General features: G+C 37.3%; 1 protein-coding gene across 1 annotated transcript in view; it reads left to right on the top strand.

Annotated features, from left to right (window-relative positions):
* Window positions 1–11,890: 11,890 nt before the first annotated feature.
* The window catches only part of LOC306761312 (seizure protein 6-like), a gene marked incomplete at both ends in the record, with an annotated part of 125,527 nt that continues 118,861 nt past the window's right edge, over window positions 11,891–18,556 (top strand). The window contains one exon of the mRNA XM_079247437.1: window positions 11,891–11,975. Coding sequence (XP_079103563.1) covers window positions 11,891–11,975 — 85 coding nt within the window. The remainder of the gene's footprint in view (window positions 11,976–18,556) is intronic.

Below are 18,556 nucleotides of genomic sequence, written 5' to 3' on the forward strand. Positions count from 1 at the left end.
CACAAGGAGCTTTGATTTCCTGAACAGTTCATTACAAGAATCCCAGACCGACTGTACAGATGTGCTCTCTAGCGGTTTGTAATCGCTCCGTAATGCTTTCCAAATATCTGTCTTCAACCGTCAAACAGCAGCAGTTTTTGAAATGATTTGTTAAACTGACAGTTTCTGCAAAAGATGAAAAGAGGGTAATAGAGTGACCATCCATCCTCCTTGACATTTGTTATTTCAGAAACACTTCAAGGTCCTCCATTACCTCTGTATAGCCGTCATCACACCCTTCTGCAGAGTGCACTGTGTGCTTCTTCAACAAGAAATATGAAAAACCAACTTTTCTCGAAGCCATTACCATTTTGTCAAAGAATCTAATGTTGGAGCTTTTTTTTTTTTTTTTTTTTTTTTTACAATCACCCCAGATTGCGATCATTACAGCATGTTCTTCAGGGCAACATATGCACTCACTTCTGCAAACAGCACTTTTGCGGTTTGGAATTACAAATGGTCTAAATGTGCAAAAAGAAGAAAAGAGTTTCACAAGTCTTTTACAGCTTTCAAAAAATGTGTCACAGATAGAAAAAGCTTGATTTGTTTCATATGTTGATAAAAATAAACAATATGAAACAAATGTCAGCTTATCCCACACGAGTGTTGATAAGCTTGTAGAATAAAAAATGTCTTTTAAGTCTAGGCAGAATTCAGTCAGATTGTCATATCTGTGATAAATGTGTGTGTTTGTGTGTGTGTGTGTGTGTGTGTGTGTGTGTGTGTGCATGGGAGCCAGACAGTGAAAGGCAAAGAAAGAAGCATATTTAAGTTCGAAAGAACAAAAGACATCAAACTCTGTGTCAGCAAAGTAAAATTGCCTTTCAAGCCCTTTCATTAAAAAAAAGCCTTTCCACGAACAATATACTTTTTAAATATGGCTGAACGCGTGTTTCAATACAATAATGGTGTTCAAATTAAATTTAACACTGACTTAAAAGAAAGACAAGGAAAACACAGAAAAAGAAAGAAAGAAATTCAGCCACCGCTTCCCATTAGAACAATTGCAAATACCTTTTGAAGAGAACAACATAACTTCCCGTCATCTCAGTTGTCAGACGGAGTCTGAAAGCTGAGCGGTGATTGCAGGCTGCAGCTCTCTGGAGGACGACAGCACCTTTGTGCCTGAGAGTGGAAGAAGAAAAAAAAAGCCACTGAATAGAGGAAAGTGAGGTGAACTGTGGGCAAAGATGAAAGCTGGAGCAAAAGCAGCAAGACTCTGGGCCTGTAGGATGTCGCTGTCAACCCCCACGCACAACACAACACAATGGATGCAAGTGTGGAAGGAAAGTGTGAGTGTGTGCGTGTGCACACATAGGCAGGGCCACATCCGCTGTTATGAGCAGCCACCTGCCTTCATCTGCACTTAACTTCTCATTAGGGGCCCGTGTGACATAAGGCGACAACCTGTGACCACCTAGCCGTGGTATATGTCTGGTGGCTGGCGAGAGAGGGAGATTGGGGAGGATGGAGGTGGAGTTGTTTGTGTGACTTGTTGTCACTTGTCAGGTACCTCGGCCACTAGCCTTGAGATACTTGGCTGTTGTCTGAGAGTGCTTTATCATTGTGATAAATGCAGCCTTGGAGCAGTGCACTATCAGCATGCTCAGAGGCATGAGACACACTCTGACTAATGAAAAGAGAAGGTCAAGGAGAGGGAGGAGTATACTAAGAGGGGAAGAGGAGAAATGGTTGAACAGAGACGTGGATGTGGGGGCACCATGTCACACTATCCATGAGTGATGAAATGTTAATATTCTAGATTTGAAAAGAAAAAAAAACAAACTCTTGTGTATTCCATCTGGAATAGTGGAAGCGTGTTTCCAAATAAGCGAAAAGGCTGGATATTAGCTAGCATAAAGCCCAACAAGCAATTATACTTACGGACATGAAAACCACATAACATATGCCTCTGTGATGGCAAATGAAATACTGTTATCAGGGCAAAATAGACCACCCCCCCCAACCCCCCGCAGCAATAATTTCCTGCTTCAACCTTTTCAAAACATCCACTGCACCATATCTGTGCCACCGTGGTTCTAATTACATTTGACAAGAGGGGTTACATTCATTTTCTTGTACCTGCATTACTGAAGACACCTTCCCCCTATCTTGAGTGTTATTACAGCAGGTGTGGAGAATTTCTAGTGCAGTGTTAATTCTGGAGTCATCAAAGTGACAGCACTGAGCTTGGGATTCCTTTCAGGCTCATTACCATAGTCTGCTGAATCTATTGGCGCGTCCCCGCATGACTGGGCAGACGCTGCTTCAGCCTAGCCGTCAGATAGAAGCAATGATCAGGGGGGTTAACAGATGCTGCTCAGTCTTTGGGGTCACATCCATCCTGTTCCCACTGTTGGGACTCAGATTGAGCCGAGTTAGCACAGGAACCATTCACATTGCTTCCCTGTGGTTTGTTGTGGAACGAGGAAAATAGGCAGCTAAGAGAAATGTTTCCTCCTTCAGTCTGTTAGACTTTTTTGCCCAGAGTGATGATGCAGAAATTCATTATTTGAAGTCAAAGGTCAACTGGAGCTTGATATACCTGCTTCCCTTATGTGCAGGAGAAAATGGATGTACACAGAGAGATACAAAAAAAAAAAAAAATCTATTGCAAAGTGGAATGGCTCACAGGGAGCTCTTTTCCAATACATGGTAATGAAGAATGTGCAATTAACTGGGCTCTGCAAGGAGGGGATGCACAACAAAAGGGGGTTGGGGGAAAAAGGGGAAAATGGTGTGATGTTGCAAACTACTCTGAACTATTTATATTTCACCAGCCATGAGACGATGAAGATCAAATGAGATATTTCCAGGAAATTGGGTCATCACCACAAAACAACCAGATGATTGGAGTTCATGATATTGATTAATCACAACAAAGAGAAGCTTTCTAAGAGGTTGGTAGAAAACCACAAGCACCTTACTGGTGATATCATCAGTTTTCCCATCATTGCTGTAGAACACTAGAAGTGTTGCAGATTCACCATCAGTGATAAGCATTTAAAAACATGATATAGGGCAGGACTAAGTTAAGTTAAGACCATAGGCTTTTTCTCATGATCATAATCACATGTGACTGTGATAAGACATTATTGGGTTTGTATCACTGTTTCTCAGATGGGGTAGATGTACCACTTGGAGAAGGTAGGCGCACCCCAGACTATGTTATGTATCATGTTTCATATCACTATGTATTGAAATAAAAAAAAAAAGGGTCCATGTAAAATGTTATAATAATGTAATAAATATTTCAATGAAAACAAAAATTTAAGCTTAAAAATAAATATTTATATTCAGTGTAATACATTGCAACAAACCCCTGTTGCATAACTGGATTTTGACGCATTTTCGCTCACACCTAATGACACAATCTGTCAATCACTTGTCAGGGCGAAAACTTAAGCGTAGCAGCGATCCTGCTAAACAGCCAAAGAAGACAAAAATTACAGCCAGCAACATTCCATAGGTATTTATGAGAAAATATCTTTTTGGGATTTACATCCATAAACTACAACTGCTATAACTATACATATAATATTCTGCAAAAGTTTGGAGGATTAGGACTCACTAAGACAACCTAAATGTTCTTAACACACTTGCCTATGACAAATGGTAAAAGCTTTTTGTGCTGATAAAAGTTCTTAGTCATAAGCTATTGACATTCAGCATAATGCAATATGTTTCTATTTAAATAATTTAAAATGTTTTTTCAGTTTGAAATATCCTTACAAATCAGTAGAGTGTTGTCTATATCTTCATTGGTTAGGTGGTTCTAAATTTACTCCACAGGGTGTGCATTGATGAAAAATGGTTTTTGTCAGTTGTTACAGCTGCCCCCAATTGCCCATCAACCAATTTTCATTCAGCCTGGAAACCATCTGGCCTCCCTCTGGCTTGGATTGGATCCTCCATATCATCTGGTCTCGTCGGCATCTCTGAGTGGCTGACCCCTGCTCCAATGAGGATTCGACACCTCTCCGATCCAGGATAAAAGAGCGCCAAGTTCTTCATTCTGGGGCAGCTGTGTGGTGGTTGCAGCTTGCCCCCTTTGAGACTGGGTATTTTGGTGGTTGGTTTTGAAGAGCCTTTAAGGCCTGGTCTGTAGTTTTGTTGGCTTTTGTGTAGTCTTGGATCTTTGCTGTTTTTGAGTGTTTAATGGCCTGGGTTAAAGGTGTTTGATTGTGTTTGGGTAAAATTACTGTTCTAGTATTTTGTTGCCCTTCCAATTGGGCCTGTATTGATTCCTTTTTATTTTTTTCTGTGGGACAATAAAGTTTCCCAATACACTTTTTGGTCTGGCACATTTGTTTTATGTTGCGGCTCTTACCCCTAGACCGCTGGGTCGTAACACAGTGCATAGTCTGGACTGCAGTGCAGGTCAAACCAGCACTTGGATTCTTCTACTATAAAGCCCTGCTGTTGTAATTACACAATATGCAGTTTGTTATTGTCTTGCTGAAGTTTGCTAAACCTTCCCTGAAAAATGGAAATATACTTTAGGTTGCTCTAAAATCTCTACATAGCGTTAAAAATGGATTATTTCAGCCTTTCCAGATGTGCAAGGGAGCAATTCCATTGACGTTTAATCACCTACATAAATTCGGAGATGCAGGCTTTTGAATCAATAAAAAAAAAAAAAAAAAAGGATCGTCCTTTTAGTCCTTAGGATGTGGCATTCGTTATATCTAAAAAGAATTTCACATTTCTATTCATCTGACCATAGAAGAGATTTCCACTGTGCCTCAATCAATTTTAAATGAGCTTTTGGCCTTGAGAAGACAGCGGGTGGTTCTTGATCATGTTCACATATGGCTTCTTCTTTGCATGTTTAAGCTTTAACCAGCATTTGTAGATGGCACTATGAGCTGGGGTCATGGAAAATTATATATGTTCACAATACTTTTGCTTAAACATAAAAGAAAATAAATGTGATTAACATTCATCAGTTTGTGATGCACTTTGAGTGAAAACTTTACACAAAGTTATTATGCCTTGATAATTTGAGATAGGTGACAAATAGGAGCATATGAAACATCCCACATCAATTAAATAATGCCATGATTCATAACTAACTATGCAATTCTCATTGAGTTACTGCATTACCTGGAAGTTGTTGGGTCCTGATTTATTTGAATGTGATAGCCGCAGCTCTTAAACAGGTCATTCCTGGGAAAAAAAAATGAAATAAGTTTTATGTCAACAAATACATTATTAAAAAATATTTCATTTGACTTTAACCAGTGCGACTTTAAAATGAAACATATTATGTTGACCTGGGCAGCATGAGACATGAAAGGAAATTATTAATCCCAGAGGCAAATTGCAAATAATAAATTGCCAACTTATGCGTTAATCAGAACAGCAAAAAATCTTTAAATTAGTTTGGCAATGTTTTTATCCAGATAGTCCCAGTTAGCCAAGTGCCTATGGCTTCACTCCAGGGTCAGTCCAAGTCGATCCCTTTGTTTCACTAACTTGTTTTACTTCTGTTGCCGCTGGAGCCTTCAAATATCCACCTTAGGTATTTTTTAATAGAGAATGTGAATGCATGGCATGCTCTGTTGTAGGCAGGGATACAACACCCACGATGTAGCATCAAGTAAGGAATGTTTTCCATTATTACCAGTGTTGCCAGGTATGTTTTTGTTTAATTTAGCCAAAAACAGACAAATCTAATACAAAACCAGATGAGCTGTTAAGAGGAAAAGAAGAGCGGAGATATAGCTTACTGCAGTTCTAGGAGTTATTTAATTTCACTGGGTATAAACAAGATCTTCTCATTAAAACCAGTGCTTTGCTGACCCCTCCTTTGACCAAATTCATCACGTAAACAACTTGTAATATTTACAAATACATTACGCCGGTTACATATTTTATAGATTTTTATGAAGTTTGTTTTGTAAATCACTATGTTAGAAGATATGATGAAATTTAATCTTTAAATTCATTCAAAATGTATGTGTGTGTGTGCGCGCGCATGTAATGTTTATCTTAAAGTGAACAGAGTTTGGACCAATTGGAAATAATGAAATGAAATAATTTCAAAGTTGTTAGAGCTGAAGTCATCAATGAAATTAGAGTTCAAGGTCAGTGCAAGCTAAAGACGTCTCCAGGGTAAGCAGAGTAACATGGCATGAAGTCGAATGGATGACATCTTTTTCATTTATTTATTTATATATTTATTTTGGATGACATCTTTTTTAGATATTCAGTAGTTTTGTCATTTTTTAACTTTTTTAAAGCCTACTTTTTACAGTTTGTCCCCAACATATTTTCTAACAATAGCCTTGACATGGAAGTATCGAGGTATTCGGAACCAAGTGTGACATATATGATACATACAGTTTCTGACACTTTTATCATCATTTTATGGTAAAAACTTCGCTCACAATTCTGTGGAACACAATATGATTTTTATCTTCCATCCCTGAATGGACACCAGAAAGCAGAAGATTACACTATATAAAATTTGATACATCCCATAGTAATAAATGGTAAATATACCTTAAAAAGGTACTTTTCTGTTTTCCATTTTGTTAAAGGTACAACTGAAGACCTAATGAAAACTTATCTGATCATATTTTTATAGGTCAGGTCTTTATGGGTTTAAGTACATTTGTGTTTGAAGCTCAACAACTCATTCCCTGAACAGCAAAAAGAGGTTTGTCATAAATTTGACTGGCAGTTGAGATGACATTGATGTGTCAATCTGAAACAAATCAGAGTCAGTTCCCTCCACTAAGAATTCTCTGTCCCAGTCCCCAGACCTCTTCACACAACAGTTGGAAGTAGGTTATCATACAAAGTCATGCATAATTTTCAATTTCCAATGATTTTTTTTTTGTCTCTGAGCCTTGTGGGCCCTTTATGCCTTTAGGGTTCAGAACTTGAGCCCCTCTAAGCTTTTGCATTAAAACAGTGCTGCTCACAATGAATATGTATTAGAACCGGACACATGTAATTTTTTCTAATGCAATAGTCATGCATGGTAATACCCTCCAATTGCATTTAAGGACTCAGGATACAAAAGATTTAGGCAAGTTTCGTCTCGTCACTTATGGGTGTAAAAGTCTACATCTGGGATATAATCCAAACTGCTTATTTTATTGCTGATATAAACAAGTTAAACTTTTCACATGTCAATAAAAGCATTATTTTAAAAAATCACACTAAATTAAAAATGAAAAATGATGATAATGATTATAGCATAATTTTCTAAGTAAGACTAATGATATGTAGGATGTACAGCTCAGTTAGATTTGATTTCAATGGCATCAACATTTGAATTAAGCAAATCAATATACGTGTTTTTGTGTGGAGGTTTGGAGAATGAGTTCCCAACATCATTCATGTTTTATGTATGCATCTCCATTTTCTTGCAGAATAAAAGTTTTGTGTTGTACTTCCAATAGAAAAACTTAAATCTGGTGGCACAGCTGATAAAAACTATAAAACATTTTGTGATTAAGTTGTATTGACTGTGAGGAAAAAAAGGAAAATCAATGTCAGTGTGTGTTTGTGTGAAAACGCATGAAAACAACAACTGTGAAAATTGAGCATTCTTTTTCTTTGAGTTGACTTTCTGCAGTAGAAAATTGTATAAAAAAATCTAAAATACAGGTTCCAGCAATCATTAAAAAGACTTTCTCTCTCTCTCTCTCTCTCTCTCTCTCTCTCTCACACACACACACACACACACACATACACACACACACACACACACACACATATATATATACACACACACACAAACTCATCGGAAATCAATACTAAGAGATTCGTGTTCTTTAATATCTTGAAGACAAAGTGCACAATAAACCTTTTTATTATTTCAGTGCATTATGTTGTTGAATAATTGTAGCTCTTCAACGTGATGATAAGTGTTTCTGAAATTACAAAAAAGGAAAGAAGATCAAAACCTACCAAAACCTAAAAGGAAAGAAAACAGCCAACTTAAAACATCAAGGAGGAATAATCATGCAAAGACTGGGTTGCATCAGATAAGGAAATGTGCTGTTGGTAACTGTGCTGAATCAGGAATACATTATTTTCTTTTTCTACTGCAAAGTCTGATAAGTTTCCCTCAGTTTTAAGCTTTAAATCTTAAATATTCCCATGAGCTGATAAAGCAGGCTAATGCAAGAGAAACAGCAGTAAATAACAGTGAACATAGAACAGATTTCACTCTAATTGCCATTGTTGGCTGAAAGGGGTCATGGTTTTAAACTATGAATGTAATGCACAGTGATTAGCCCTGCATGCATTTGTGTGTAATGCTACTGCGATATTGTAGCTGTCTCTGACTGTGACATGGGCTGTAATTTGAAGGTTGTAATGCTGCGTGGGTAGACTCTCATTGATAGCATTTGGCGCACTGCCTTGCTTGGGTGAAGCACTTATTAGCAAAGCCAGTCAATCTAAGTATTGCAGACAGTGCCCTGAGTCAATGGGAGTGTGTTTGTTAGCTGAATATGCAGTATAATAATCAGTATGTCTTAAGCAATCTAATAAACAGTCATCATAAGATGTTTTTACATAATCCTGCCATCTAAGATTACCTTAATGCTTGTAAAAGCTTGCTGCCGATGCGTGCCTCATTACCTTGGGACATTGGTCATTTCATTTCAAGGGTCTGATTTTCATTAACTGCTCTGCCCCCCTACCCATTAGCAGAATGAAAGCTCGGCTGCAACCATCTGGCTGCCAACTAGACCTCAGGGCTGCTTTATGGCTCCATCGAGCTTCACTAAAGGGAAGGTTGCACTATTAGAGCCTTTTCTGAGTCGGGCCACAGGGAGTTATAGGAGTGATGCAAGGAGTGATGCCCATGCTTGGGGATGTGGAAGAGGGGGGGAACTGAGATAAATTTAGAAGAAAGAGAGACATTGGTGCAGCAATGGAGGAGATGTGGAGAGGCAAAGTGAGAAAAGTCAAATAGAACCTGAGAGAAAAGTCAACATAAAAGATGAAAAAAGGAAGCAAAGAGGGGGAAAAAGAACTGTACAAAAGAAGGCTGGGTGTGAAAAAAATGACATTCATATTTCTGAAATGAAAATTTCTGTTTATTCCAGGCTGTTGAGTCCCAGAGGTGTGACAGCAAACTGAGCTGACAGATGATAACCCAGTCTGTTTAGCTTATGGTAAGATAAAACAGGTGTACATTTTACTGCCTCTACTGGACACATTTTATTTTTAGAAATAGCAGTCTCATATGAAATGGCATCTGCTTACATGCAACATTTTAGTGTCTCCAATAAAAATTGATGCTGGTTCTTTTCCAATGTTTTCATTTCCAGTCCGATCATAATCCCTAAGTCTTGTCTTAAAATTGCTTTCATTTCTCCAGTGCTTTTGCTTTTTCTTGCAGAACACATCCTGAGTGAAGGTCAGCCTGCTGTATCTTTCTTAGCTCAGAGTGTAATACAACTGCATGAAAAACCATCCTGCTATGTAACGTATCTGATGTTTTGTTCCTTATACATCCTTATGCTTATAAATGGGACCAATTCCAACTTTTTTTTTTAGACACATCATTGTTCATGCATGACTCGGGGAGAAGTTACTGACTGCATAAACCATATGTGCGCACAATTATTTTACTGGCTATAATAAGCTTCTTTTAATATAACAGACTAATGTGACCTAGATAACTGAAAGGGGTGTAACGATAAGAACGGCTGATAATATCTACTAATACTCGAGCCATGAGGCGAAGAGAAAATATTTCAACAAGCTTGTAACTCATTTTTGAATAATCAATTTTTCCCTCATACTAAGACTGGATGATCAGATTACTGATGAATGAAAGCATCCTTTGTTGCAATTACTTTAGTGACTGAGAGTCTGAGAGATGGCTGACCTTACTGTGATTAACTGCAATATGTAAGCATGATGATGTAATAAATCATTTACTCCTTAACTTGCTCGGTGTCAACTTAAAGGTCAGAGGTCAACTTAGCAGCCCTAGGTGATTGTAGGAGTTTCTTTACTTGGAGGAGTTTGCTAACTTTCTGCCTACACATGAAAATAAATGTAGGGTTTGTTTTAAGAGTCCATTTTAATACCAGGCTCACCATTCATATTGAAGGATTCTAAAAATGGTGTCAGAGGCTGTGTATTCTTCATAGGACACCTGCTTTTATTTTTCCTTGTTAATTACACCTTGAAAAGTTTTGTCGGAAAGTCTTTGGCTTCTCTAAGGTTCCTCCAAAGGTCTGGTGTGCCCAATCTTAGTCTGAGGAGCAATGGGGCAGTACCATGCTCTGACTAGCTTTCCCTGGTGCCACCCCAGATTTAGGCAATCATTTAGACTAATTTACCAAGGCTATTAGCAGCTACAAGCACAGACTATATTTTACTGATTTACCCCAGTTTAGAAAGATCATTTTACTCAGTGAAAAGGAAATGGTATACTTCACTGGCAAACAGTTAGAGCCTTGGGACATAAACTGAACCTGAACCTGACAAGGGACAAAAAAAAAAAGTGACCTACAAGACTCAAACCATACCATGGTTATTTCCAGCACCTGAGGAACGTCTCACCTCAGGGCTTATCATGCACAGCAGGGTATAAGCTTTACTGAGAATTGAACTGGAAAAAAAAGAAAAAAGATGAAGAAAAAACCCCACTCAGATGCAGTCCTGACTCCTGTGGGCACAAAGACTAGTCAGAAAGGTGTGTGTGTGTATGATAAAATTAGGGTCAAAAATGAAAAGCAGTGCAATTTGATTGTAGTGTGGGTGAAGGCATACCATGACGAGGACCTGATAGATAGACTGAATCATGATCATCATTAAATCTCTCATGACTCTACTAATTACATAACTTTTTCTTCTCTATTTTTATTTTTAAATGTTCTCCCATTCAAAAATATATAAGCCCCTGACTTCTCTTTAAGGTCCTGACTGTGTATAGCATAATGGTGAAAGTGTACAGTCTTTTTTTTTTTTTCTTTTCTTTTTTTTGTCTTGTCTAGCATTTAAGCAGGCAGAATGATTTTCTGGATGCTACGTTTTGCTGGGGAAATTTACTTTGCTAAGGGAAGCATCATAGATATAATGCTCCCCTTGATAGTCTGTATCCTTATTTTATAAAGTGCGAGGTCTTAATAAACCAGCAGATCAATGCATTATTTTAAAACATTAAATAAGCTGACTAAAAACTGCCCGAGCAATGCAAATATCTTATTTGGCTGTTGTGTAATTGTGTAATATTTCAATTCTGTCTTGTGCGTGCTTTTAGGTGGGATTGCATATGCTAACCGTAACATAAACAGAAAGAATAATAAAAACAAACAAAAATCATCTGATGGTTTTCAGATATGAAAAAGACTTTCTTTTTGACAACATTTGTTGCTCATAATTATAACTAAGTTGGTGGAAAGAGATGCTTAGGAAGTGCATTTTAGGTAGGAGGGGGAATAAATGGATGACAAAGGAAGCAGAGAGAAAACAGGGTTCTAACTCCGCCGACTAACTTGGTGGAGGCGGTTCCATGAGCGGACGCTAGGAGCTGTCCGCGGTGCTGAAGCTTCGGCTGCTTTTCCTCTCTATGTGCCGACAGCTCACGCAGCCAGGAATCCGCTTACCGAGCGTCCAAATTAAAAAGGAACCTCTGCATTTCTCTTCATTATTCTCGCCTGTCTTCGCTCAGCAGCGTTACTGTAGAAACGACCCGCGTGCGTCTCTTTATATTTTGTAAACGCTGAAAAAAAAAAAAAAAAAAAAAAAAGCAACAACAACCCTCGCCTCGCTTGTTTTCTTTCATCCCCACTGGAAGTAATATTTTTCTTTCAACACACGGACGTTCTGTATCGCAACGTGAGTACAAACCTCGACTTTAGAAGACATGCAGACGACACAAGACCACCGATTGAAGACCCTCTTCACGGTTTGGCTTCTTGCTGCCGCCGTCTCCAAAATACACGGGCAAGGTAAGAACTTCGCTCCTGCGTGCACTTTGTGGAGGTTGTTTCGTCCACTTCCCTTTGTCAAACTACAGCGAAGACAAAACCCAGTGTTCAGCTGTGACACAAGGTTTACGACTCTCAGATCTACAAGTGTAAATGTGTGTGTGTTAGTGGGTGGTTGCGTTGTAATAACGTGTGATCTTTGTTAAGTTTACAATGTGATGAATAAAATGTGCCAATTTATTAGAGGGTTACTACATTACAACAGGACTAAAAGTTGTACACTTTTAGATAGCATCCTCTTGTGTATTTTGTCTTTTCATTCGAAAATCATTGCTTCTATTAAATTTAACAGCAGGGGTATGAGAAAAATGAATCCCAGAGCAAACAGAACATGCCCAATTACAAGTTATAGAGCCTCACTTTTGCCACTGGGTAGAATGAGTTTTAACAGTCAGTTACATAACAATGTAGTGTTAAAGAGAGCTGTGAAAACAACCTCTGGCAAGAAGAAAACCTAATGAGACACTCACAAACTAAACACTGTGATGAAGCACATTCGACTTGATATGATCAATTACCTAGCCGTGTTCACATGTTTGTGCCTTTACTGAAACCCAGAGTAAACAGTCAGGGAGTGACTTGTTTGGGCGCTGATGTCTGCGTGACAGACTGTGCTCCTTAATAAGACTCTAATCCTCTGGAATTGCGGAAGATTATTGACCAAGCTGTTTGACACAGTTGAGTGGAAAGCTGCAAACGGATTCGTGCACAGTAGCCTTGTCCTAATTATTTCCCCAGTGTGGGTCTCCCTTCTCTTCATCATTATAACTGTGCTTTCTGTTGGACAGTCTGTGTTTCAGTTTGTCAACACAGTTTTCCTCTCACCCCTTAGCGGAGGTGATGTATCTTTTATGTCAAGTAGCAGCATATAGATATAAACCATATGTGAAGCAGCGCAGATACTATTTGCCCAGTGGACAGGGCATTAAAACAGCTTATAAATAATGTTAACTTAATGAATATGGTGCACAAATTTTGATATATGGTTCGGAAAAGTATTATCTTCCACCCTCGGAGAGTTTTTTTGCTTTAGTGGTGCCTATTATTTCCAGTAAAGCCAAGTACATGTAATATAATGAAGTTATTCATCAGTGGGTACTATACATAGATGCCAGTACAATTCATTTTCTTTATGGAGCCTTTATAAAATCTGTTATTATCAATATGAGCACATTTATGAGGAAAAGCTGATTATTAAACAATGCAATAACAGGAAATAAATTACCACTGCCTGGGCTGGTTCGGTTATTCAATCTCACATCACAAACTGAGCTGCAATTTTGCACTGGCCTCAAACAATATCATATGAATATGCAGCTGCCGTGCGTATGCGTGGGTGTGTGTGTGCATGTGGTAGTGGTGGGGTCTCCCCATCAATGCAAGACGGACTACCAGAAGGCTTAGGTCAAAATAGTTATTCATAGTATATCCTAACATAACAAGAAGACATTTAAAATATCTTTAATTTATCCTGTTACCAATAGTATTATTCTTATCATTAGTAAAAAGATGCAACATGCAGTGACAGTACGCAGCATAGTAGTGACATGGAAACGCAAGTGTTTTCAGTGTCACTATTGCTCATATTCTGAGAACACTAAACTCAAGGGACGGGGAAACGCACAGTGCATTATGTTAAGAGCAAAATAACATTTAGCAGCTTCCATTAGTGAACTATCCTGTTGCTTAGCAAGCAATTACACAAACTTTCCAGGCTCTCTACTTTTATAGTACTTTTATCTTTTGCTTTTGGAGTTTAAATAGAATGTTATTGCTTAGAAGGCCTGAATGGGAACTATTGCATTATTTGCAGGGAAGATTAGGAATTTAGTTTAGACGATGCCTTAATCATTCATTTGTGGCATCGTATGATGCTTTGAACCTGCATCAGTCTGTCATCAGGCAGGGAAAACAGAAATGGATTCATTTGCTTCACTGTGAGATTTTGGAAAGTGTGTGTTATTTTCTAGTGATCAAGCTGCAATCTCATTTTATCCTGCAAATAGAAATGTCACTAATGTAACTTCAATACAATGTTATATTTATCAGTAACTAACACATTGTAATTAGCTTTTTTCATTTTTGTTTTGCAATTTAATTGCAAGCAACATCTGATGGTTTCTATATGTTGCCTTTACACCATAGTAATATTTTTCAAAAGGATTACGGAGGCCATACATGTCAGAGAGTTTCTTTAGCATTATGCATGTGAATATATCTCACTTTCTTACAAAACCCAAGACACAGGAACAAACAAATAAACAAACTTAAATAAGAATAAAAAAATGAACATCCCAGATTGGTTAGTTTTCGCTCTCTCTTTTTCTTTGATTCAACCCTTTACACAGAAAGCCAAAAACAGACCTGCAGTTAAAATAAATAATCAGTTATTTCTTGCAAGCTTGCATGCAATAATACTAATTGTGTGATTTGTAAACTAATTCTTCTCCATATCTAGTGATTGTTTTCACATTAACAACCACTTTAGTGGAAGTAAAACAATTGCAAAGGGACAAAATGAGGATCATTATAATTCTTATTAGAATCTTTCATTTATCTATAATGCTAATAGTAAAAAAAAAAAAAATCACCAGACACTGTCTTTTATTCAAGAGGAAATTCTGTGTAGTTTGTCTTAAAAACTAATTTAAAAAGTCTTGTACAAATATCAGCATGCATTTCAAGTCCTTTCTGTAATCAACATTCACTTGCTTGTCTTTGTTTCAAATGCCAGACAAGTGGTTTCTGCAGTGCCACAGAAGTCATATGTTAATATTGACATCCTGTGTGGTTCAGTTTATTGGTATAGAAGCTACTTTACACCATACTTTGTGTAATGCAATATTAAAAATATATACTCAAAGTTGTTTTTATTTTAAATAATCAAGGCCAACTTATGTAAATTAATCATTAAAATCTGATGAGCCAAGTTGAGAATGATACAAAGTAAAAAACAGAATTTGGTTTTTTTTGTAAGATTTTACCAAACAACCAGTCATCATTGCCATGGCATAATAATCAACAGATGTATATAGAACTGAAGGAAGGAAAGGATACAGAAGTAAATACATCTTGACTCATGACTGATGTAGGCAAGGCAAGGATGTTTATTTAAATCACACATTTATTGTTCAAGACAGTTCAAAGTGCTTTATGTATAACATTAATTTTCTAGCCTTAGTTAATTTAAACAAAATTAAATAAGGCTAGAAGACGATAACTTTTTAGGATATAAAAGTTAACATCTGGAGAATTAACAGTTGTTCAAATAAAAGACTGATGTAAGTCTAAACATTTTTAACCTTGCATTAAAATAGCTGAGAGTTTGAGCCAACCTGCAGTTTTCTGGGGTTTTGTTCCACATGTGAGGAGCATAAAAATGGAAGGCTGCCTATGCTGACCTTGACAACATGAAGAATATGGTCAGTTTATAATGAACAGGTTTTTTTTATTTTTTTTTTTTATCTTTGGTCCCATACAATTCAGTGCTTTGCAAAGTAATTGCAGGAGTTTAAAGTTATTTAATTAAAACTGAAAGCAAGTGTAATAATCTAAGGTCTGGAGTTAATCTCATTTTGTTGGTCTTAGTAAAAATTCGATTAGCAGTGTTTTGGACTAACAGCAGCAGTCTGGTGGAATTTTTAGAAAGACCTGTAAGGTCAGTGTTAGTAGTCTAGTCAACTAAAAGTGACTTTATGGTGTTTGTAAATCCCACTGAGAGATCAGTCTTTTAATCCTCTATCCTTTCAGTGATAACAGGCTGACCTAACATGGAGATTTGTGTGTCATCAGCAGGATTATTGTAGCATATTTGGCTGTTTTTTTGTTTTTTTTTTAAAAAAGTTGAATGATTTGAAGCATGTAAATGTTGAACAGCAGTGTTCCCAACACGGAGCCTTGGGGAACTCCCCAGGTTATTTTATTTTGCTGAGATTTAAAGCTACATAAAGACGAACAAAAGTGTCTGTCTTTTAAAAATCAACTCAACACAGTTAATTTGAGTGCCCAAAAATTTAAAGCTGATCTAGAAAAACGGTGGCAAATGCAACACTCAGATCTAGCAAAACCAGCTCTGAAATGTTTTTGCTGTCTATGCTCAGGTGGATGTCATCAAAGATCTTAACTAGAGCAGTCTCAGTCCCGTGGTGTTGCAGAAAACCTGACTGGTAGACATCAAAAGAGTTATTTAGTGTGGGAAGAAATAAGTCTAATACAGGAAAAAAACAACCTTTATTCAAAGGAGCTGTCACTGCTCATACAGCACTGGATCAATCTACTTTTATATAAGAAATACTGAAGGAATTCTGCACATTTGCGTACGTTGCTAATTGCTGTAAAATGTAAGGCTACTGAATCAACACTCATTAGTCAGTCTTAACCAATAAACAAGCTCAATAATAACAAAGATATCTCAAAGACCTCAAATGAATAAAAGTAAAATCCCAACAAATAGTAATTTGCTGCTTATGCATATATTTGGTGTTTAAAGTGCTTGGTTGTAAACACATTTTCTTTTCATTTAAAGACACCAAACTGAGCCAGTTATCCTCACGCATACTCATTATCTTAGCTTTTTTTTTTTTTTTCTTTTTTAATAAGAATCTGCAAAGTTGGGAGTTGGAGAAAAAGCTGCTTTGTGTGTCCTAGAATCGTCCTTGACATATGAAAATGTCTATTATGAGTACAGTGAATCTTTCCAATTTCAGAGCTGGCTATTTAATACCATAAAGGTTGCGAGAGCTCTGGACTGACAATAATTAACCAGGCTCTGTATTTGGGGCTTTTTTTTATGGACAGGGTCATTTCTCCACAGAATGTGTAGAATAGGTTCAAGGGAGGTTTCAATAAAAAAAAAATGTGAATCATATACAATTTTAAAGCTTACAAATCCTTACACACCTAGACTTGCCTTTGAAAATTGTGACAAATTGTGCCAAAATTTCATTGAAATAGTTTGTTTTGCTGTCATAGTAAAATGTAACAATTACAGGTTTAGCAGAAAAAGTGCTTTTTAAATCTACGCCATGATGGATGCTGAAATGCTAAACTCACTGTAAAAATGAAGCACATCTGGGTTGCTTTTGTATCAACACCTGTTTGCACTATTTGAACCTCCCTTTATGGCAGACAAGTATCTTTTTCAACTTGTGGTAATTACAATAATGTGATGGGTTACAGAAGCAGCGTCCTATATTCCATTATTGACGATTTCACTCACAACAGTTGACAAAAGAATTCCAGGAAGGTGGGAAGAATTCCGGTGAGGTGATGTTTTTTGGTGTGATTACACTTTGAGCAGCATTGTGGAAAAAAATCTGAACATCTTACAATTCCAGAGGAGGTGACACAAATCATTCAACACCTGTTTGTTGAATTGCCAGTTATTAAGTTCATCAAGGGCTATTCAGCATCTGTGAGCTGTCATAATTAGTTTAACTTTCCCAAGGCCTGTCAATGGTAAATGAGAGTCATTATGCCAGAATGCCCCTCTCGAAGGCTTGGCGCCCGCCTGCCACAGCCGCTCTCTGTGCCTGTCTCGGTCTCTTTCACTGCCTCCTAGGTGGAGCTCACAGCTTGGCTGAATGCGACTCATTTTCAGCTCTTCATGTGCAAATTCTCCCTCGCTCTGTGAGAATGTTCTGTGCATTCTAATTTGACTCATTGCTTCATATGTTTCCTTCCTCAAAAGTGCAGAGCTTTATTTATGGAGGGAAAAGGCTCTTTTTAAAAGCATCTTTTTGGATTTTTATCATTGTTTTGCTTAGAAAACATCTTCAAAAGTCAGTTTCCCCCTGGAGATAAGAAATACTTGTGTACTTACCAAATCCGACTGTACCTCAGCTAAATATTCAGTTTGCATTTAAATATAAATTTCCTGATATGAACTCAAGGCATGTCTGTTGTTAATATAAATGAAACATTTAGTCCTGTCACAATGTTGTGATGTTAGTCATAGTAAAATAGCTAGGCTGCACTATCTTCAGAATATTTATGCTGATATTTTGCTAGAATACTCCATCAAGCACTGAGATTGCAACCACAGTAACCATAAAAATATGTACTTATAAGGTAGGATCAGCATTGCAAACATGAATGAGACACAACTAGGGTAATGTGAAAACTAAATAAGGACACTTTTTAATTTCTGAATACACAGATTTACAATTTATACACTTACAAATTTAGCTGATTTCACAAAATCTTATCCAACATGCTGTTTGTTTGCAAATGTACCTGAAGAACATTTAGCATGCGTCATCAAAAATTAGACCCTGTTATTTTATGCACACTGAAAAACAAAGCAAAAAGACTGAAAATATAACATGCAGTTCAGAGAGACAAAAGATGTGCTATTTTTCATCTCGGTTGTTTAATCAGTCTGACAGTTTGGATGGACCAAAAATGGGTTTCTGCATCTGGATAATTATGTGAGAAGTTCTTCCAACAGCTTGTGTTTTGTCTCAACACCATTGTCTCTTCAGAGACTCAATGTAACAGGTTTGCAATGAAATTGTCAGCTTGTATGTTCAGCAGAGTAGAAA

This window comes from Telmatherina bonti, assembly GCF_933228915.1.
Source record: "Telmatherina bonti genome assembly, chromosome: 10".
Taxonomy (NCBI): domain Eukaryota; kingdom Metazoa; phylum Chordata; class Actinopteri; order Atheriniformes; family Telmatherinidae; genus Telmatherina; species Telmatherina bonti.